Here is a 21,470-nt window from a genome sequence, read left to right on the forward strand (position 1 = left end):
AATGTTTTCAGGTATCTTTCCTTCATCAGGTTGCTATCTGGGGATGTTTCCCAGACTCCTTATGATACAATAATCTGTAACTTTTTCTTCCAAAATTTACAAAATCTCAATTTCAGTCTTACAACAAACATAACATTACGATTAAGGCTGCAACTGTTAACTGACTAAATTAATAACCAACTTCTCTGATAAGTGATAATCGATATGAGTCATTTTTTAAATTTAAACTCGTCCAAATTCTCTGATTTCAGCTTCTTGAATGTGAATATTTTCTAGTCCCTTTAGTCGTCCCTGACATTGTGGATTGTGGATTGTGGACAGAAACATTTTAGGATGTCTTCTTGGGCTTTGGGAAACATTGATGGACATTTGGTGCATAAAATGTCAAAAATTGTGAGAAACAACTAATCAATTAATAAAGAAAATAATCAGCAGATTAATCTATAATGAAAACAATCGATAGTTGCAGTCCAAATTCAACTTTTCATATTATTCACTAACAAATACTTTTTCATCTTAACAGATAGTCATGGCAGCCAGATGTTGAATTGTACTAATATATAATGTGATATAATAATAATAGTAATACCGTATAGAAGTGATTATCAGATGTGATATATTTGTGGTGGTGAAGGGTTAATGTGAAACTGGCTTGTAGATCTTCCTACTTTGATTTGTAAATATTTTTAAATATTTGTATAAACTCAGAGATGCTCCTGCAGGGTTTGTTGAGGACTGGAGTGAGATCTGTGTATCTGTGCCTCTCACACACAGATCTGAGCACAGATTGTATAAAAGTATTTTATCAATACAAGTACAAACTAAATTAATACTACGTTGGCCATTTTGAAGTATTAATCACATCAATTTAGGAGTTAAACGTGTGTAAACGTTCCAATTACATGAATATACTGTATGTAACAGTATATACTTAACTTAAATTCTAGTAAATACAGAGTATGTAACTTAAATATGTAATAATTAATCAATGCAAGACCTATGAGCATGCTCACTAAAAAAGTGACAAGGTTATTATGGACTGAAGTTTATTTCTTAAAAACACAAAGTAGATGGATAGAAATAAAATAATTCACCCAAACTGACTTAAGACTTAAAGCTTAAATATGAAAGACCTGCACTTCTTAATCTGATTACTGACTAATCGATATGAATGACATTTTCCGATGTACAGTTTTGTAAATCGTCACTTTCAGTTCTCTTCACTCGTCTGACTCCCCAGCGTCTCCTTTGCCCTTCGGCTGCCTCCAGTCAGCGTAGATTGACTCCTCGTAGTCTCCCATCTCTTCAAACTCAACGTCGGGCGACTCGGAGGACAAAAGTGCAGCTTCCTCTGGTCCAAGAAAGTCCTGAAAATATCAAAATAATTATCTAAAATTATTTTCTATCACTCTTACAGGTGTTTTAGAACCATTTTCCATAAATGTTTTATATGGATTACAAACAGACATCACTCTGTAGGAGACTTTTGCTACCCAAGGAAATAAAAATCAATATTGTTAAAGGATTTCTCTTCATAGGAAGTGTTTTCTTCCTAATAATTGTGAAATCACAGGCGCTTGTTAGAAAAATAACTGCAATTCAAAATGTCTTTAGTCTCACCTCATCAGCCAACTGTAAGTACTTCTCTACAAACTTCAGCATCTGCTTTTGGGTGACAGTCTGGTTGTAGTGTTTCAGAGCTTCCTGTTTAAACAGAGACACATCATCAGACAGCAGTATCAGAATAACAAACTAATTATCTGCACTCGCCACAGTTTCTGCTTAAAATTAGCCAACAAATAATTGGTTAGTGGCTTTCAGCAGGCACAATACATTAACGGATTACTGATGAACTCTTCATGTACGCATATAAACAGTTAGGTTAACTGCCCATTTTTCCTTTAACTCTCAGTTTGTATCTTGAACAAACTGTTGAATCAACACCCAAATTGAAATAAATTAAGAAATTGAAGAAAATTTAAACCTCTGCCAGTTTAAAGTTAGCTAATACATGATCAAAGTTTAAACTGACATTTAACGTTTCAGTGCAACATAGTTAAAATTAATGTGGATTTTGAGTAAAAACTAAACTGTTTAAAGAGTTTGTAATTAAATCTTGTAATTTTAAGCCATTTTAAAAGTTTGGTGCTGCATAATTTAAAGTTAAAGCCATGATTTAATTGTGTTTAGGAATGAATCCTTGTTGGTACAGTCCAGCTGTAGGGGTCCCCTGTTTTGATAATCACATGACTCTCTTGGCATGAATAAGACTTAAATAGAAACACACTGTCGATAGGACTGTGCTCTTTATCTACAGTGTATTTTCAGATAGTTGCGAGAGATGACAGATTTTACAGGAATATATTTTTCCTCTCACCGTCCTGGCTGTGAAGTGGTCGGGCTGAAGGCCCCACTGTTCACTGTAATCTTTATAATACATCAGGTTCTGCTTCATGACCTGGTCTTCAGGTTCGAACAGGGAGTAGCTGTGTGCACAGGGCACCGCTCTGCGGCCATCGTTCACTGATCAGAGAAAAACCAGCAGATACACTCGTCAGTGTTGATAGGAAATACTGTTGATGATGGAGAGCTCAGTTGCTGGTGAGATGATGGTAAACTTACTCTTATAATAGGTGTACTGGAGGTAGTGGTAAACAGTGGCCACAAATTTCTCCACAAAATAACCACCAACGTTAGGCATTAAGTTTTCTTCGCACTTCAGCTTACACTGTAATACGTCGACGTAGACGTCTGTGGAAAAAACCAGAGACAGTGGAGGAAGATGTAGTCAGATCCTTCATTTAAGTTCATGTAAATCCACTTTTGCTGCATTTGTGACGTCTCTTGGATGCTCAGTAGTGCTGTATATTTTATTTGATACTCTTAAAATCTAACCTGCTATGACTGTGAAGAAGTCGGTGTCTGTTGAAAGCTGACTGATGCCTTCACAGAGTTCCTGACAGAGGTCAAACTCCTGCAGGTAGAGCCTCAGAGCTTCCTCCATCAGTTCAACACTGCTGCTGTAGTCGCCTGAACCGATGAGTTTCACTCCTCTCAGAAAGGAGGCCTAGAAAAGAAGTGATTGATACAGTCAGAGGAGGAGCCTGTGGAAATGATAGAAACAGCTGGTAGGAGCGGGAAAAAAAACAGTCTGATGGGAGCAGTTCTGATGCTGAAACAAAGATCATAGTCTTTCATACATTACTCTAACAATATTGAAAAAAAGAACCCAAAATGTTTTGTTGTACAGCTGATATGGGAACGTAATTGTTGCTGTATTAAGCTTTGTAACTCGTTTTAATGCTTTGCATTCTATCCAGAGCATGTTTTATGAAGGAATCTTGTCCTCACCTCGAATGGTTGTTCTTCGTGGTCGGTGAGGTAGCCGCTCAGGTCGTACTGGCTCTTGTACTCCTCCATCAGTTGGTGCAGCTCCTGGTCCTCAGGGTTCTTCTGGAGGTAGGTGTAGGCACATGGGACAGCGCTCTGCAGGTCATTCAGCTGGGAGAAAAACACTGAATCAGTTCTGTTGTTATGAAAACTACTGACTAGTGATATTGTGTTTGGCAGGAATTAAAATATAGAGATTATTGCATCATAACACAAATTTAAGATATGTAGGCTATTCTATTTATTAAGAGTTATTTAGATATATGGGGGTGTTTTGAAGTTCTGTACTTCCTCAAAAGATGACCCGGCCTTTATTTGAGGATATACTGTATACAGGGACTGGAGAAAGAAGGTAATCCTGAGCAGGATCTAAATTATTGCAGCTTTTATTTTCAGTGGAATCTTGATCTACTGTGTATTTCATCAGCACTGCTTAATTTGACAGTTTTATCCAAGTTGCAGGAGTCTTCGTCGGAAACCAGTGCAAAAATGGTGGCTGTTTGGTTGCAATATTTAGTGTGTTACAGCTCAACGGCACTTAAAAATCTGTTTCTGAAATCATTTTTGGTGAGAAACAGGCAATGCAGTAACATAATCGTGATCCATATTTTATCAGCAGTGTCTAGTTTGACTGTGAGTTTTGTGAGTAACACCTTTAATGTTATTGTGTGATTGCTAATTTTACTGGTGATGGTGACACAACAAAATATGAGTATTGTCTTAATTTCGTCAGTAAATGTCATGCATTTTATGTTGATTATTCATGTTAGGAGGGATTTATAAGTTCAATAATTTTAGTTTTAAAAACCTATAAAGTTGGAGATTTTTCAGGGGTAATAATGAAGACATGGTTTGTTGTCCTTAAACACTTGTCTCACCTTGGAGTGCGCAAAGTGCAGATATCTGTATGGAGATCTTCTGTTAAAGTCCTCCATGATCTGTTTCCCAGGAGGAGGCAGCTGTAGTGCGGGGAAATGCGCCCTGCACTTCTTCTGACAGGACGCTCTCATCATAACGTGCCAGTAGACGCGGAGATCCCGGTTTCCTGTGAAGGACGGTTCTTCATCTTTGCTGCTGTTACAGTGCAGCATGCAGTATCTCACGCTGTCTTTCAGAAGCCGGTGCAAACGCAAACTCAACTCCAAATATTTGATAGATTCCGTCCAGTTCTCTGCCGCGTAATGGTCCAAAGCCTGTCCATACGCAGCGGTGAGAGGCATGAGCTCCTCTTTGGGAAAATTACTGAAACTGTAGTTTTCATATTGTGCTGCTGTCATACAAACAAATGTCAAACAAAGCACGGGCAACAACACGTCTCCTTGTGCGCAAAATGTAACCATGATAAAATAACATCCCACATGTTAGTCTGCTTCTTCTGACTTCTGTCTTCTGCTGGTAACGTTTCCTGTGTCTGTGTGGTGGTCTGCTCAAGTGCTTAGGGGTCTGTGGGAATTCCGGGATTGGGCCTTTCAGAGGTTACTGTCTCGGGTTTCTCAGTGCAGGCCAACAGCTGTCACGTACTGCTGCCGTGTTTCTTTATTTGGCACAAGAATAGACGCGCGTCAAGGTAGTAGTGCTGTTTTCTGTGGTGTTGTTCACTCATGCAACATCACTTTAAATGTAAATATGACGAATAAAACTGCATGAGAACGTCAACACAGACCTCTGTGGAAAAACATTATGTAGTGTCACAGAATGAAACCAGGGACAGTGATGGAAGATGTATCCAGATCGTTTATTTAAAGGGATAGTTCACCCGAAGATGAAAATTCAGCCATTATCTACTCACCCTAATGCCTGTTGAAGTTTTTTGTTCGTTCGTTTGTTTTTTAAATCTTGAACTAGGTGTGTGTGGTGTGACAGTTTGCAGCAGCACATCAGAATTTTGGGAGACTTGGATAACATCAGAGAAGCAGTATGGCGGCATGGAAACTTTTTTTCCTGGTTGTTTTGTCTGTTTGTAAACTGGTCACCATTCACTTCTGCAGTGTTTTGTGGACTAAAAAACTAAACCCAACCTTCAGTTGGCATGAGAGCGAGTAGATAATGACTGAATTTTCATTTTTGGGTGAACTTTCCCTTTAAGTAAAAGTACCAGGACATTAGTGTAAAAGTACTTCACTAAAAGTAAAAATCATGTATTCAAAATCTTTTTTGATACCAATGCATAATTTTACATTTTACAAGCCAAAAGGGTAGGGAATCACTGGTTTAATTTAATTCAGTGTAATTCAATGTAATTAATTCAATTGATTAAATTTACATATTTAAATTCATTTTTAAAATTTAATTTATTTTAGGACAGTTTATTTTAAACCAATTAATAATCATTGAATTGTTTAATTATTATTTAATTTGTACTATAATTCAGTTGAGTACGTGAGTTAATTCAATGTATTTGAGTTAATTTAATTGATTTATGCTCATTCAAATGATTTATTTGCCAGAACAAAAAGTATTCATATCCTTTGGTACAGTAAAAGTACCTACATTAATGTTAAAGTATTTTGTTACGAGTAAACGTCTCCTAAAGAAAAAAAGAAAGACAGATATGTGACTAATATAACTGTCACTGTGATTAACTATAACTGTTATTTCCTATTAGAGCACTACTTATGATTCACGGCATTAATGAAAAATCTGAACCTTTGGGACTTCAGGCTACTTTACGGCTCTGACAGGCTGATGTAGAGAGGCGGGTCTGTCTGCGGTCTGCAGCTGTATACAGCGGTGCTCGAGAGTCAAGCCAAACAGAACAATGGAAGAGCTTGCTTTCAAAATAAAAGCGGAAATGGACAATTTTGGAAAGGAGCGGAGATATTTTATTTTCCCCTAAAAGAAAAAAAAAATCCCTTAAAACTACAGAACAGCTTATTAACTCATATTTTATTTTGAAGATAAAGCAGTGTGGAAATAGTATACTTGTACTTTACCCCCCCCCCCAATTGTGGTCTTTCAGCTACAAAAGCCATCTTTGTAGTGCGCTCATCTTTTATTTTTTAAAGGAAGTAGTGCTCATCTCATCGTGGTTGTCTTGACAGAGGCGCTTCCCACTCCCAACTCCGTCATTTCTTCTCTCTGGTAAAAAGTCTTCACACCAACCTGGAGATTGTCCACGTTTACAACATTCAGACACCGCTGCTCCCATCTGCAGCCTCGGCCCTCTGCGTAAAGCGCGCACACGGCTGCTGACCTCCAGTTGATCTATCTGGTTTGAATTGTCGTTTTAAATAGCTCTAACTTATTAGAAGTGACTCTGAAAAGATGTTTTCCTGCTGCATTGCCTTTTTGCTCCTCACTGTGTGGTGTTCAGTGGACTGTAATCCCAGTCCCGTGCACGGAGATGTAGTCGTGGACAGATACTTCATCCCCAAAGACTGTGCCAGAGAGTCCAAAACTGGAGATTATGTTCGCTATCACTATAACGCCACATTTGTCGACGGGAAAACTTTTGATTCGAGGTGAGTTAATCTGAAATTCTGAATGCATTCATTTTAGTTTTCTGTCTTTTCTCGCACAGATTGTAATTATGCTGCAGAGGCCATAGAACATGGAAAACTTAGAGAAACTTTAGCAGCAGTGTCATTTCAGAAAAGTGAAAAAGTTGAGATCTGCATGTCAAAATAAGTCTTTCATATCTGCATGCTTTTCTTAAAGATGTAGTACTTTTTTCCCCCCCAGTTGACGCATTTCTGACATTGTCTTTGTCACAGCCATCAGAGAGGAGACGCCAAGGTGGGCCTGCTCGGGGAGGGCCGGCTCATCGCGGGCATTGATAAAGGTCTGCAGGGCATGTGTGTGAATGAGCGCAGAAAAATCACCGTCCCGCCTCACCTGGCCTATGGAAGCACCGGTGCAGGTAAATGCAAATGTCATGCAGTAAAGTGATCTGCGCTTTAGTGGGAGGTTTAGATTTATACAGTTACAGCACGGCAGATTTTCCACAGTAGTATTTGATAGGTTTGGCACCATACCCTGAGGGGCACCAGACCCCGAGGAGATCTGAAGACTCCAGATTGTCTGTGGCAAATACCTTGTGGTTATTTGTTTAATTACAGCTTGGTTTGATAATATGCGCACACCAAAGCATGTTTTTTTTGCCTTGTCTTGTGAATATGGGGCAGATCTCCAAACACAATTAGACTTAGATCATGGCAGTGTTCCAGCACAGAAATGCTAAATGATCTATCCTGAGCGGGACATGAACACATTGCAATAGACTCAGTATTTCACTTAAAACTCTACATGTCAATCTTATGATCGCATGCTGCAGAAAAAGTCAGAAGCTCACCCCAAGTCTGTCAGGATTCATCAAGAATAGATGCCCACGGGCCATCAAACCCCTAAATTTGGTAAATTTGCTGTAAATTTTTTGGAAGGTCAAATGTAAACTTATGTAAAACCAACTGTAACATTTGTGTTGTGTGCTTTTCCCATGATGTGTGTGTGTTTCCTGAAGGCTTTTTATTTCTAAAGAAAAAGAAGCTAGAATTCCCTGCTAGTTGAGGAAAATGGCGGCACACATTGTAATACATTACATCTTTAGATGTGTCACACTCGAACCACTTAAAATCCTGCTTCCATTTACTCAAATTTTCATTGCAGTTTTATTTTTTCACAGTCTGCCGATTGTGTTTCTGGTTCTTCTGCATGGATCACGTTAGCAGTTTTAGTAGATTTCATAGGTCCATACTTCAGTAGCTCTGACACATTATAGCTAGCAAGTGACAAAAACGTCGAACAAAAAGTGCAAAGAAATCAGGATGTTTGTAGAACTGTAATGTTGTTTTGGCAAAAGCTTGCAGTATGGGGATAAAACTTGGTGGTCAAAGCATAACTTTTGTGGCCACGGCGGTTAATGTTGAACTTTGATTCATCCTTTGGGGAACATCAATGTTTGTACCAAATTTAGTTGAAAAGGGCATGCCCATCCTAAAATATGTCCTCATCATCTTACCAACCATTCTAACCTTCATCTAACCACGTTTACAGGCGATGTGATTCCTCCAGACACCACATTGGTGTTTGACATCCACCTGTTGGATCTGTGGAACACGGCCGACCTGGTTGTAACTAAAACCATCACCACTCCCAAAGACTGCAAACGCTCTGTGATGCGCACTGACTTTGTGCGCTACCACTTCAACGGCACTCTGCTCGACGGCACCATCTTCGACTCCAGGTGAATTCTGGCTTGGACGACAGTTTGGCATTTGGTGTAAAGGTTTCCTGTCTAAGATGCTTTAATGAAGTTCTGACCTTTGCATTAAACAGTGTATGAAGTTGTTGGCTGTTGCAGCCCTCTCATCTCTCATTCTTCTTCCTTGTTTTAATCTGAAGCTCTGTCTGAATAACAGCTCTTGCGTGTTTGTACTGTGTCATCCAGGTATGTTGTGTGTTTGACTTTGCGCTTGTATGAGCCCTACATAGCTACAACAGGAAGCAGACCCACGACTCTTTAGTGGGTGAGGGGTGGCTGATCAAAGGTATGGATGAGGGCCTGCTGGGCATGTGTGTGGGAGAGATCAGAAATATCATCATCCCACCCTTCAAAGCCTACGGAGAAAAAGGATCAGGTCAGTACAAAGGACAACTTTGTCTTTTTCATAGAACTTAAAGCCCCTGTTTGGTTTTGTTTTAACCACTAGTAGCACTATGGAGCAGTATTTGCAGGTGTGGGTGGGTCCCTGTTTCTTCATGTGAGGATCCATGTGTACGTAAACGATGCACAAGTCAAAATAATTTAAAAAGCTTTGCAAATGATTGAGGGAGGAAATATATTTATCATGTTTGTTTGGCCTCAAGTATATACACTGTGTTTTGATTAGAAACTAAAAATGTAAACATAACTTTTGTTCGTTTACAAGAAAACTCCATAGGGCACCTTTAAGGTAGAAATTCAGTAAACTATTTCAGGATTACAGGCTAAGGCTAAAGATATGCAAAACAATCCCATAAATCATTGGTTTAGGAATATAATAAGCAAAAATATAGGATTTCCATATTAAAAAAAATGATAAAAATCAAATACTTCAGTATCCTTTCCAGACCATGTTTTACCTGCAGTGAGGTGAATGTTTATGCTGTATTCTGTTAAATGTATAGATCTGATAGGGAAAAAAGAAAAAAGATTCAACAGTATATTGACAGTATAACAGAATTATCATAAAGAAATAACGTTTGAAATTCTCCTTCCACCTTCTGTCTGCTCACCAGGTACAGAGATCCCCTCCCAGGCGACTCTGGTGTTTGATGTCCTGCTGGTGGACATTCATAACCCAAAGGATAACATCACCATTGAGAACCAGGTGGTTCCTGAGTCGTGCACACGCAAGTCTGTGGTTGGGGATTACATCCGGTACCACTACAACGGTACCTTCCTGAACGGAGTCACCTTTGACACCAGGTGAGCTCAGGTCACATGACAGATATACTGCAGTCATTTGGGAGATCAGTTAGTCCTTACTTAAGTCTGTTTCATGTTCTCTGTTGTTGTTGTTTGTTTGGTAGATAGAAAACTTTAAATTAAACCAAGCTATTTTGTAACTTCCGACAGCTACCAGAGGAACAGCACGTACAACACCTACATCGGGATGGGGTATGTGATTGCAGGCATGGACCAGGGCCTGCTGGGAGTCTGCATCGGGGAGAGGAGGAGGGTCACCATCCCTCCACACCTGGCGTATGGAGAGCAAGGAGCAGGTGAGTTACTGAAGTTTTTCCTACAGCTCACAGTTAAGTTGTCTGCCTATACTGATTTAAATTGGAAACTGAAATTCCTGTGAAATAGCACTTTTAGAGCTTTTTTGGGGGGGTAGAACAAAAAGCAAATGGATATCTCATACAGACATAAAAATACAAACAGACGGGACTACTGCAATATTCAAGTGAAGTAACCAGAAAGATAAAAGTCATGTGGTTTTAAATACGAATACACAAGAAAAAGAGCATTTTTTTTTAGCAATGATTCTTGGAACAGTGGAAGGGCGAGCCAAGACATTTTTGGTGAGTTTTATTGTTGAATCTGAATGAAGATGACAATTATGATGATATAATGACTGCTTCTGTAAAGGGAGTCTGGTTAGTTTGGTGAGAGAAATAAAACAGAGCACTAAAACATTGGTAAATTAAAAAAAAAAAATTGATTAATTGCTCAATCATTTATTTTTCAAATGTCAAACATTTGCTGGTTCTACATTCTCAAATTTTAGGATTTGTGGCTTTATTATGTTTTATAGACAGAGATGGATCATGACAGGAAAATTAGATAATGTAAAAATAACAAGGCTTTCACTGTCATGGTCTTCATTTGCTGTCATAAATCACAAGAAAAACAGCAAAATTTCACATTTAAGGTGCTGAAACCAGCAAAAGTTTGAAATTTTTGCTTAAAAAAATGACAAAAACACTTAATCAATTACTAAAATAGCTGGCAACTAATTTTCTTTCGATCAACTAATCATTTAATGGACTAATCATACACATCTAGAATATAAACAGAATATTTTCCGACACTTTGAGTTACCATGAAGATGAAATAATTACTTGTTGTCTGTCCAGGTAACGTCATCCCCCCTTCAGCCGTGCTGGTGTTTGACATTCATGTCATCGACTTCCACAACCCCAACGACAAGGTGGACATCCAGATCACCTACAGACCCGAGGGGTGTAACGAGACCACCGCGGAGAACGATCTCGTCCAGTACCACTACAACTGCACCCTGATGGACGGCACGCCGCTCTTCTCCTCGTGAGTCACCTAGACATCCCGTGTTTTCGTTAGATCAATACAAATACAGATAGATTACCGCTTTAATTTATCTAATCAACTTTGTCCTCAGACACGACTATGACAGCCTTCAGGATGCAGTGCTGGGGGGGGACAAGGTGATCGACGGGCTGGATGAGGGCCTGCGAGACATGTGCGTCGGGGAGAAGAGGATAGTAACGGTGCCGCCCCACCTCGGCCACGGAGAGAGAGGAGGTGAGACCGCACTGTCAGGAGAAAAATGTTTTTCTTCTTCTAAATAGTTACTAACAGTGTTTTTTCTCTGCCAGCCACTGGTGTGCCCAGCAGTGCTGTGTTGGTATTTGACATTGAAATGGTGAGCTTCGAGAAGGGAGTGCCACCCGGTTACCTGTTTGTGTGGCTCCAGGACAGTCCTGAAGACCTGTTTAGTGCCCTGGACATCAACGAGAACAAAGAAGTGCCCCAGGAGGAGGTACGTTATGCTGACCGAACATTATTTCACGTGGCAGATAATTGGCCCATAAAAGTCTTTTTTAATCAATAAGCAGAGAGCAGATAGAACAGGGTGGCAGCTATAGAGCACTGACTGAATTTTGTAAAATGTGTACTCACAAGGTCATTTAATGTCTTTTAGTTATCTTATATCATGCTTACTGGAAGGAACAGGTTCTCTGTCTCAGCTAGACTGGATCTGTCCTACAAAGAACCTCATTGTTGAAATAATCAAGTTACAATCAGTGATATGTGTGCAAGGAATTTACAAAGTTTCTCTATTTACTGCGTTAAGATTTTAAATAAGGGACTTACCAACAGCGGTGGAAGAAGTACTAAGACCCTGTAATTAAGTAAAAGTAACTATACCAAAAAAATCCTGCTTTAATACTTACTTAAGTAATGATATATTCAGTAAAAAAAAATGCACCTGAAGCATCAAAATTTAAAGACAAACATGTTTTTTGCATGTAAAGTCACAATCTTAAAAGTAACTAACCTAACTACCTAATGCAGTGGGGTAATACGTACAATATTTCCCTCCAAAATGTAGTAAAATACTGTACTTGAGTAAAACTGGTGAAGCCTCTGATTAAACCCACCAGGATTTGAAAACACCTTACTTTGGCACCATCTGGTGGCCTTATCAAGAATGATGCTGCTGGTTGTGTCATTATTCCAAAGCAACGTCAGATTCAAAGTGCGGTCTTGGAAACAGAAGTTGACAAATCTTACATCACGGTCCATTTAGTGTCTGCTGTGAAACTTTCACTCATATGACAGTTGTCATGAAAATTGCAAGATGTCTTCCGTTTAGCCGTTTTCTGACCCATAACCCCCTACTTCTATCTCTCTGGAAACATGGGAGGGGACATGGCCCCCTCCCTGACCTTCACCTCGAACAAGACAATGCACCGCCTTACAGCCATGGACGTTTTATCTAACAACACTGATCACTGCTCAGCAAAGAAAGCCACGGGAAAAAAGAAAAAAGTTTTAAAGCCTATCGTTTATGCAGCTTGTTCAAAGAACATCTTTCAGGAGTGGTAACTTAAAAGCTTGTGCACATGTAGATATTTTATTACAGTGGCAAAGACGGATTAGACTACTGGAACAAGAAGAGGGGCTCATTAATTACGAAGAATAGTAAAATAAAAAGCTACCACTGACCTTCATCATATGGTTAATTCCCTGAACTCCTGTGGACACTACAGGTGAGACAAAAACGAGACATGAGTAGGTTTTGGTGTTCTGACTGCATTGTTTTCCTTAATGCAACTGTCTGAGAACATCACTGGAAAAATCCTGTGCGACTACAACTTCACTCTTCTATGTCTTGACACATTTCAGTTCGGGGAGTTCATCAAACTGCAGGTGGCAGAGGGCAAAGGTCGTATAAAGCCAGGACTGACCATGGAGCAGGTTATCGTCGACATGTTCAACAACCAGGACCGCAATAAAGACGGAGTGATCACGGCCGAAGAGCTCAAACTGAAGGTGGAAGAGGACAAGGAAAGGGAGGTGACGAGGCACGAGGAGTTGTGATAAGGACAAACGTTTTCATTCTCTCTCAGGGATAAAGCCCAACACCTTAGAAAACAAGCAATGAGAGACTTTTCCATTCAGCATCATGGTTTAATACTTTCTGCAGCACAGTGGACAGTCTGTTTAAATGACAAGAAAATAGTACAAACGGTCTTTTTGTGGAGTGTTGTGTTGTATGTTTGTTCTTGATGTTTGTTGTATTTCATAAAACCAAACAAGCACCTTGATTTGTCCCTGAAAGTCACATTGATTAAAATGTTTGTAAGAAAAAAAAAGTTTCATTTTTTTACCCCTGATTTGTATCCCAGCTGAAGAAATCATCCGACATAATTCCACCTCTGTTTATGACAAAAAGGTGACAGTGATTACTGTATCGATACGGCTATCAGCTTTACAAAAATGTTTTTTTTTAAAGCTGCACTTTTTGATGCAAGATGTAGAGTAACATTTCTCAAAGTCACACTTAAAAGACAAGTGCCCAATTTGAAATATCAAAGTCTGTTTATGTCTTTTGTCAAAGGTGGAGTTGCATTTTGGGTAACGTTGGAAGAAAAGTTTGCAATAAAAAAGAAACCGGATGCCTTCCAATACCAATACTAACATACAATTTAGTATACCAGAAAAAGATTTAGAATGTGAAATGAATGTTTTTCTGGTTACTGTGACCCACAATCCTCTGCACAATGGAAGATCCATCACATCGACTGAAGCGCTAAGAGAGCACAGACAGAGGACAGTTCGTTAGCTGTGTTCTCAATTGTATTCTCGTGCTTTTTCACTTCAAATTTCACGTAACACGCTGTGGATGTCTGAGCAAGAGGGTCAAAGTTCAACATGCGATGTTATGAAAAAGCACAACACTGAATACATACTGCAGGCAACAGTGTAATGCTAAATTAGAGGATCACTTTTGCAAGCAAAATAACTAACAGCTAAAACTGTCTGCTAAAACCAGTTTTGGTTGTAATACTTTTATCACCAATAGGTGGCATATTAGTGGTTTCTTTTCCAGTGACGGTGATCAAACACCCAGCATCAAAGTGACTTTGAGAAATGCTGCTGCACCAGAAATTCTTTCATATAAAGTTTTATGGGCAGCTTTTTAAGAACATAATGTTCTTTGTAAAAGATGAAGAACTGTATCATTAGAAATCAATGGTTTTTAAGCCGTAACATTTTAAATGATGCATCTCTCTGTTATCAGATGTTAACTATGTGTCATTTAGGATCAAATCAGTACCAGAAAAAAGTAAAAGTAAAAAGCAGGTATTTAACTTAATGGAGAAACATCTGAAAATCTCAACATCTTCAACACCTGCATATGTTCTAAGACTAAAACTGCTGGTTTTGGTTGATATTGTTGGGAAACTACTGGATCACTTTCAAGTATTATTTCTATTGATTTTTCTCTAATAGAAAAGCTACAGCATGATTCACAACCATCTATCGATCTATTGACCAGTTACTATCATAAAACTGCTTTGTAAGACATTATTAGTAACATACAGAGATAATGTAGAAAGGCTGATTAAAGGGATAGGTCACATTTTTTCGAATCCCATTTGACTGGCGAGACGTGGTTATCTTCTTGTAACATCCTGTTTCACCGTGAGAAAGTCTCTACATATGATAAATACAATTACATTTTTAAAAATGAGAACTATACCTCACAAGTTAGTTAGAAGACTAAGAGTTAGCCCATACTCATCCTCTTTTTTTTTTTCTACATGTCACAATGACACCTATATGGAGTGCAACTAGCTCAGTGTTAAGTCCTAATCGTTAGCAGCCACAGACAAATTAATCATCCCAGATTGTATATTCCCTCTTTGGGAACACTGTTCTACTGTAGCATCATGTCTGATGTTGTTTTGTGTTTGTCTTCACTGTCACAGGTAAGAAAGTGGTTAGAATATCTCACCTGACAACAAATAGTATAGCTTATAATAGCTAGAAGACTGAAAGAAACCCTGTCGAGTTAGCTCCATCCAGCCTGACATTAAACTGATGATTCATGTGTACTGCATGTGTAGCCATGAACATCACGTGCTTGGAGCATACAGAGGTAATATAATGTACAGTACACAGAAAAAACACAATAATAAGAAATAGAAGAAGGCTTGGCAGATAAAGAAACATTTACATTTGAGCTTAATGTAACAAATCTTTAAAAGCAGCCCATCCTCATAGTGTAAGGTAAAACTTAATAACTAAAAATAGCAAAATTATTTTATAAGAATTTTTTCTCTTAAAAACGAGTGTAAAAAGAAATTATCTGTGTAAATGTTTATGCTGACATTTTGAGAGGTTGCTGAGTTGATTTGTTTTCAGAGGGAGGATCTAGAAATAAGATGGTGTGAATGTTCACTTCACTGAGTTCTGTTGAGGTGGTGCATTGCTATTCTTGTAATATAGTTTCTATCAAGACTTCCTGAGGAAACCCTTAAAGGGACAGTTCAGATTAATTTAAGTGGGGCTGTATGAGGTACTTATCGACAGTCAGTACATGACGGTCGGCACGCCTCCTGTTTGGGGAAGCAACAAGAGTACTGGTGTAGGAAGCTAAGCAATGAACTCCTATGGTCAGGGTCAGCAATATTTTAGTCACTTAAAAAGGCCTGCCTTAAAAAAAAAAAACAATATCAGTTTAAGTGAATATTTTCATAGCTTTACTTTACCATTAGGCAGACTTTTCTGATAGGAAACTACCATTATGATAAATAACATTAACACAAATAAACAAACCCATTGAGGCAACAGTTGACCATCAACTCCTGTGTTCTGAGGTAAAATGTTTTTGCCAGAGGAGTCTGGTGGCTTTGAAGAGAGTGATAATTGGCTTATTCAATGGCATTTTCCTATCAGAAAGGGCCGTCTGAAAGCAGGGAAAATATTTAAAATAGAATGAACACTTACACTAATATTGATTTTTTTTAGATGAGCCTTTTTTAAGTAGCTAAAATATGTTTTGCTGCTGACCCTGTCCACAGCAGTACACTGCTTAACTTCCAACACAGATACTGCATATGGATTGCCATCTACTGTAGGTAATACACTGACTATGGATAAGTACCTAATAGAACCCCACTTCAAAAAACCCAACATATCCCTTTAAGAAGAAAATGAGTTTTACTCAGCCCAGCCCTCCAACTGACTGTGACGCTGCTGACATAAACCACAGATTCTTTTAAGGATGGCTTTGATATATCATATAAAACACAGGTCAAAACACTGAGTGTAAAAATAAAAAGACTTTTGGAGTAAAGAGTAAATGTGATTCGCACCGTTAACCAGTCCGGTGGACGCAGCTGCAAAAAAAAGTCTAGTTTCAAAGTCTGTTTTGAGGTAAATGATGATGTGTGATTGTCCAGCATGCAGCATGGTGAATGGAGTGAACGAGTCCATTTGTGTGTGTATGTTGTCATCAAGTGTCCAGTTCCGCCTAGTGCATCTTACTTGTTGGCTTTAGATGAGGTGATGTGTCTGAGGATGGCGTTGGGAACGTCCATCGTCTCATCCTTCACCAGTACGATGTCGAAGGAGCTGACGTACGACTCTTTTCTCTCTTCCACCTGAGGGACACAACACAGACAGTTAGGATCCACCGTCTAAAGCTCAGTGTGCTCAAATGTAGAATCCTAGAATTACAACACTGTACGTCAGACTGACCTGGTCGTTGAGGAAGCCGATGGTGAGGATGTTCTCATGCTCAGACACCCCGTCAGCCATGGTCAGATCTCCCAGAGAGTCTCCCAGCAGCAGCACGTTGGGTCGACCCTGCAGCTGTCTGAGGCCAGCTGCATGTGACAGAGCACCTTCTCTCTTGTTAAAGGTGTGGATCAGTTGGCCTTTAAAGGCTCGCAGGACCCCCTAATTAACAAGAAAATGTTTAGCTGAAGTTAATGTAAACCGGTGCTGGAGGACGTATTCATATCCTGAAAATACTCCACCTTAAGAAAAGGTCCTGCTTTCAAAACCTTAGTAAACGTATGTAAGTATTACCAGCAAAATTGTTTAAAGTATCAGAAGTAAAAGTAGTCATTCAGGACTGTCAGTGTTTTACCATTATATATAATGTTTCTGGATTAATATTACTACTGAATTAATGTGGAAGCTGTATTTTACTGCTGTAGATATTCCAAGACTGAGCTCATTTTAACTACTTTATATACTGTTGGGTAGTTTAATCTACAGCAATGCATCATTTTCTTTAAGATCGTCACATATTTGTAGAGTTGTTCTGTGAGCCACGTATGTTAAAACAAAACAGCCCGTTTTCAGCTTTGAAACAATATATTTTCCAGCGAATCCAAGAGGCTCTATAAATAGTTTATTTATCCATAAGGAGTAGGAAATGTTTCTCAACCCATTAAGGAAAACTTAATCTATTTATGGATTCAGAACAGTCTCAATATTAATGATTGCACACAGAGGGACTGACAAATGTATTTCAGAATTCATACACAAATGACCCTTTCCACAAATAATTTTCAATTCACACAAAAATAGTTAATGTTGTATTTAACTACAAAACACATATTACAAAATAAGGTTCATGAATGTGCTGCTGATGCACATACAAAATATTTCTTGTTTTCAAGAAAGGTACTAGAAATCCACAAATATATACCTTTAAAAGTATTTGCAATTTTCCGACATCTTCATTTGGATGTCGTTTCATTTTTATACAGACTGTTAAATCTGAAAAACAACTGTATGTATGACTGTTCTGAGACTACCCTTCTGTGGCTTGACGCAGAAATGTGTATTTTTGTTCAACAGGTAATTATCTTAAGCCAATCAGATGGCTCCTTCTGTTCCAGGTAATCACATATATCACATAGATTTGTATAATTTCATGTGCTCACATTGTGCATTACATTGATGGTCAAACTCACAGTCTGGTCAAAGTCCATGTAGTTGGAAATGATGTGGACGTTGGGATGGAAGACGTGGTTCTGTTGAATCACCTCCTCCAGGACGTCTCCCACACCGGCCGAGAAGATCAACAGAGGCACCTGCTGCTCCGCCAGATGGTCAAAAAACACTTTGTAGCCGTCCCTAAAGAAATCAGACGTACTAAACGTTAAGACACAATAACCAATGACAAGTATAACACAGCTGATTTAAATTACTACATGTAAGAATGTTTAATTAACCTTCTTCTTCTATAATCTGCTGTCAAGCAGTAAAACAAGCAGAAATCAACTTTAACCAATAAATTGCAGAGCACCTCTGATTTTTGGGTTATCTTTGCACATGACAATTAAATAAATGTTAAGATTTTAATGCAGCTTAATATATTATGGCTTGTTAAATTTTTACCATATTAACACTGTTAACTTGCACTTTGCACAGTATGTACCTGAGCATAGCTCTGGATTCCTTAACAGCCTGGGCCAGCATGTCCTTCCTTATCCTCTGCTGAATCAGCAGCTCATGGACTTTAGTCCACCTGTACAGAGCAGCACAAGACAAATATAATATCTCAGTCAGGCTTTCATTCTCTTTTCTTTTCTACCTTCTCTTTTATTTTGTATTATTAGCTGAAAGACAAGGTTAGAGGGTTGTTTCTTACCATTCCACCATGAGAGGCAGTTTTTCTTCTGCAGTCCTGCTTGGGTCAATCTCTATGGGATAGTAGGTGTTCAACAGCTCCCTCATCTACAGTGGACCAACGAAACATAATGAACATCACAGAACATTTGCAAGAGATGTATCAGGATGTAGTTTATCTGAAAATGCCATTGTGTATGTTACTGCACAAAAACAAACAGCAGTTACAGTTACTGCAGTGGGAACAATTTTACGAGATTAGCATGGCTCAAGTACTTTTAAGCTGTACATTAATTAATAACCTTATTACTGTAACACATTTACCTTTTTAGTGCAATCTTCATTGATCAACAACCGGTTATCTAGGATATCTGGAAAAAGAAAGAAAAAACAGGTTTGTAACATTTTCAGAAAGGAACAACACTCTCAGACCAAAACATTCACATGCGTCCAGGACAAAGTAACAAATAATGAAAAATGAGATGCAGATGATCTTTTTAAAATGCCATTTATCTACAGCTTGTGTGCTTACTGTGTGTGGTGGGCACTCTCTTGCCGTTGTAGGCAAATCTGGTCAGTGTCATATCGAAGTCTGAGATTACCTGAGGAAACATGACAGTTTAGAATTGAAGGAATATTATGCAGCAAACACACATACACATACAGAACAAGATTCTTTTGATCAAACTCTTGAGGTAGAGTTTACTCTAATTTTAAAGCTCTTGTCTGGACTGTCAACCATAACATGTCTTCTCTGGTCTTCATATACGTGCTACGTAATAAACCGAACATACACAAGAGTAACTACTGGGCATAGTACCACCAAAGCCTTGTGTTTTGGTATCATTTCCTGTATTTGATTCAGAGTATACTCTCACTCTTGATGAAATGTGCCACAGTTCACTCACCTGCAGGCTGCCTGCACCTGCACGCTGCATGGCGTGGATTGTTTCCTCCACTCTGCTGCGCTCCCTCATCAGTACTGAGCATCTGGCCAGCTCTGGGATCTGTGCAGAGAAGAGTTCAGTCTTATTACTGAATATGTACATCCAGAGTCCCAGGGAGAGGAACTGAGCCAAACAGAAGGAGAGTGATGGAGGCTTTAGACTGGAATATGTTACATGCTTGAACTTTGATTAATATCAAGTTCATCACACAATTTGTGAAAATCTTTGAAATACCCCTATATATTTTTTGATTTTTCAGATAAGTGGGCAGGTCTCTAAGTCTTTTGTCAGCCATCATCTTTTTGTTTTAGTGTGTGCACATGAATAAAACCAGCACACATGCACAGACAAGTCCAAACCAGAATTGTATCTATTTAGCAATGTAAAGGTTCTGAAATTAAATTTCCATTGTTGTTATTCAGGAAAGCTTCCTCACCTCGGTCTTGGTGAACTGGTGCCAGATTGCGAGGACAGTCCGCACTGGAGTGTAGATCCAGGGAATATGGTATACCTGCAAGCAAAGCAAAGGTAAAAACTCACTTGAGTAGTGCTTTATTTTACATGTTTATAATTCACTCCAAAATGCAAGACTTGAGGAGACTTGGATTATGCCAGATGAGCAGTATGGAGGCATTATATGTTTTTTTTCTTTTGAAAACTGGTCACCATTCACTTTAACTGATTAAGAGATTCTGCAACACTGTTTACCTGTGAAACTCCAGCAGTGTTTAGTAGACTAAAAAACTAAACCCAACTTCATTCGGCATGAAGTTTAGTACATAATGACTGAATTTTCATTTTAGCATGAACTATCCCTTTAATAAATCATAGTATAGAGAAATTAAATACAGACCATGTGCAATTGGTACAGTTCCCCTAACCTGATTCCTGGTGTAACCACTAGAGACTTTTTAGTCTGGTTAGCGGGACATGCAAAAATATGAAGAATAAAGTTTTAAATGATAAAAAAAAAATATATTTATGTATCTTAATTTATGGTGTCCTTTCAGTTAAACTTATTTCAATATGATTAGTTCCAATTTCCATACATTTTTCACTTTTTTTTCAACGTATCACCTACAACAGGCCTAATTTAATGGCTTTAAACAACAACTCTCATACAGATATAGTTATAGTTTATGGTTAACGTTACTAACAAACCGCTTGACAGAGCAGAACAGTCTCCATTTAAATTTGGTGTTCAGCGAAAATACAAAAGTGCCCTACATCTGAACGACGACACACTGCACTTCGTGGTTTAACCATCCAAAATCTGATAATATGTTAATTTTAGCGTTAGCAGCCTGTTTAACCAGCAAGCTACTGTTGTAGCTACATGGCTGCAGTGATTAGCCGTTACGTAACAGCTGGTCGTTTCAACTCACCATTCTCAAACGGAGAACCGACGCGTCACCGAGCCGTAAACTGCTGCTCACAACAACCGTTCAAAGTGCATACTGTTAAAACACAAGCCGTATCAATGTAAAACCATACGGTTACTAAATAATATAACAATTTAACTACAGTCCACTGGTGGTTTGTGTGATTTGTTTACATTCTCTGTGTTTGTCACACCGGGAGCGTTCCCCCACCAACATAAAGGTTCCGACGTGCTTTGGTTCCTACTTCACTTTTTTCGCAGCGGTACATCAAATTAAAATAAATAATAAAATATATATTAGACATGTAATTGTTTAAAAGTAAAAGTCATTAGATATTTAATTAGTTAAAAAATGAATTCAAACTCCAAAAATGTACGCATCTCCATCAGTTTGCATTTTACTTTACAC

The 21,470-nt window shown here is 38.6% G+C and overlaps 3 protein-coding genes across 3 annotated transcripts; 1 reads left to right on the plus strand and 2 right to left on the minus strand.

Annotated features, from left to right (window-relative positions):
- Positions 1-1,029: 1,029 nt before the first annotated feature.
- On the minus strand, positions 1,030-5,182 carry LOC146312059 (endoplasmic reticulum protein SC65-like). The gene is made up of 7 exons (XM_084740405.1): positions 4,269-5,182; positions 3,352-3,501; positions 2,896-3,067; positions 2,623-2,751; positions 2,378-2,523; positions 1,621-1,704; positions 1,030-1,367 (listed from the first exon to the last, which is right to left on the minus strand). Exons 1-7 carry the CDS (start codon positions 4,728-4,730, stop codon positions 1,221-1,223), a joined length of 1,290 nt encoding a protein of 429 aa, XP_084596531.1. The 5' UTR covers positions 4,731-5,182; the 3' UTR covers positions 1,030-1,220.
- A 1,269-nt stretch (positions 5,183-6,451) lies between these two features.
- fkbp10b (FKBP prolyl isomerase 10b) lies at positions 6,452-13,452 on the plus strand. The gene is made up of 10 exons (XM_084740931.1): positions 6,452-6,851; positions 7,104-7,249; positions 8,383-8,572; positions 8,821-8,966; positions 9,607-9,796; positions 9,947-10,092; positions 10,951-11,140; positions 11,232-11,374; positions 11,449-11,612; positions 12,983-13,452. The coding sequence occupies exons 1-10, from the start codon at positions 6,655-6,657 to the stop codon at positions 13,175-13,177; spliced, it is 1,707 nt and encodes a 568-aa protein (XP_084597057.1). The 5' UTR covers positions 6,452-6,654; the 3' UTR covers positions 13,178-13,452.
- Positions 13,453-16,581: 3,129 nt separating this feature from the next.
- On the minus strand, positions 16,582-21,199 carry LOC146312061 (7-methylguanosine phosphate-specific 5'-nucleotidase-like). The gene is made up of 10 exons (XM_084740949.1): positions 21,066-21,199; positions 20,117-20,191; positions 19,642-19,740; positions 19,266-19,335; positions 19,058-19,104; positions 18,756-18,841; positions 18,543-18,632; positions 18,076-18,238; positions 16,847-17,047; positions 16,582-16,749 (listed from the first exon to the last, which is right to left on the minus strand). The coding sequence occupies exons 1-10, from the start codon at positions 21,066-21,068 to the stop codon at positions 16,630-16,632; spliced, it is 954 nt and encodes a 317-aa protein (XP_084597075.1). The 5' UTR covers positions 21,069-21,199; the 3' UTR covers positions 16,582-16,629.
- Between the last annotated feature and the right edge of the window lie 271 nt (positions 21,200-21,470).

This window comes from Lutjanus erythropterus, chromosome 17 (assembly GCF_056507025.1).
Source record: "Lutjanus erythropterus isolate fLutEry1 chromosome 17, fLutEry1.hap2, whole genome shotgun sequence".
Classification (NCBI taxonomy): Eukaryota; Metazoa; Chordata; class Actinopteri; order Lutjaniformes; family Lutjanidae; genus Lutjanus; species Lutjanus erythropterus.

Bases quoted from the DNA above. Each gene is read 5' to 3' on its own strand.
- fkbp10b (XM_084740931.1), top strand. From the start codon at position 6,655: ATGTTTTCCTGCTGCATTGCCTTTTTGCTCCTCACTGTGTGGTGTTCA. The intron at 10,093-10,950 runs GTGAGTTACTGA...TTGTCTGTCCAG, and splicing joins GTATGGAGAGCAAGGAGCAG to GTAACGTCATCCCCCCTTCA. The intron at 11,613-12,982 runs GTACGTTATGCT...GACACATTTCAG, and splicing joins AAGAAGTGCCCCAGGAGGAG to TTCGGGGAGTTCATCAAACT.
- LOC146312059 (XM_084740405.1), bottom strand. From the start codon at position 4,730: ATGGTTACATTTTGCGCACAAGGAGACGTGTTGTTGCCCGTGCTTTGT. The intron at 1,705-2,377 runs GTGAGAGGAAAA...CTGTTTAAACAG, and splicing joins ACCACTTCACAGCCAGGACG to GAAGCTCTGAAACACTACAA. The intron at 1,368-1,620 runs GTGAGACTAAAG...TGATATTTTCAG, and splicing joins ACTTACAGTTGGCTGATGAG to GACTTTCTTGGACCAGAGGA.
- LOC146312061 (XM_084740949.1), bottom strand. The intron at 18,633-18,755 runs GTAAGAAACAAC...TGCTCTGTACAG, and splicing joins CTGCCTCTCATGGTGGAATG to GTGGACTAAAGTCCATGAGC. The intron at 18,239-18,542 runs GTACATACTGTG...TGATTTCTTTAG, and splicing joins GAATCCAGAGCTATGCTCAG to GGACGGCTACAAAGTGTTTT.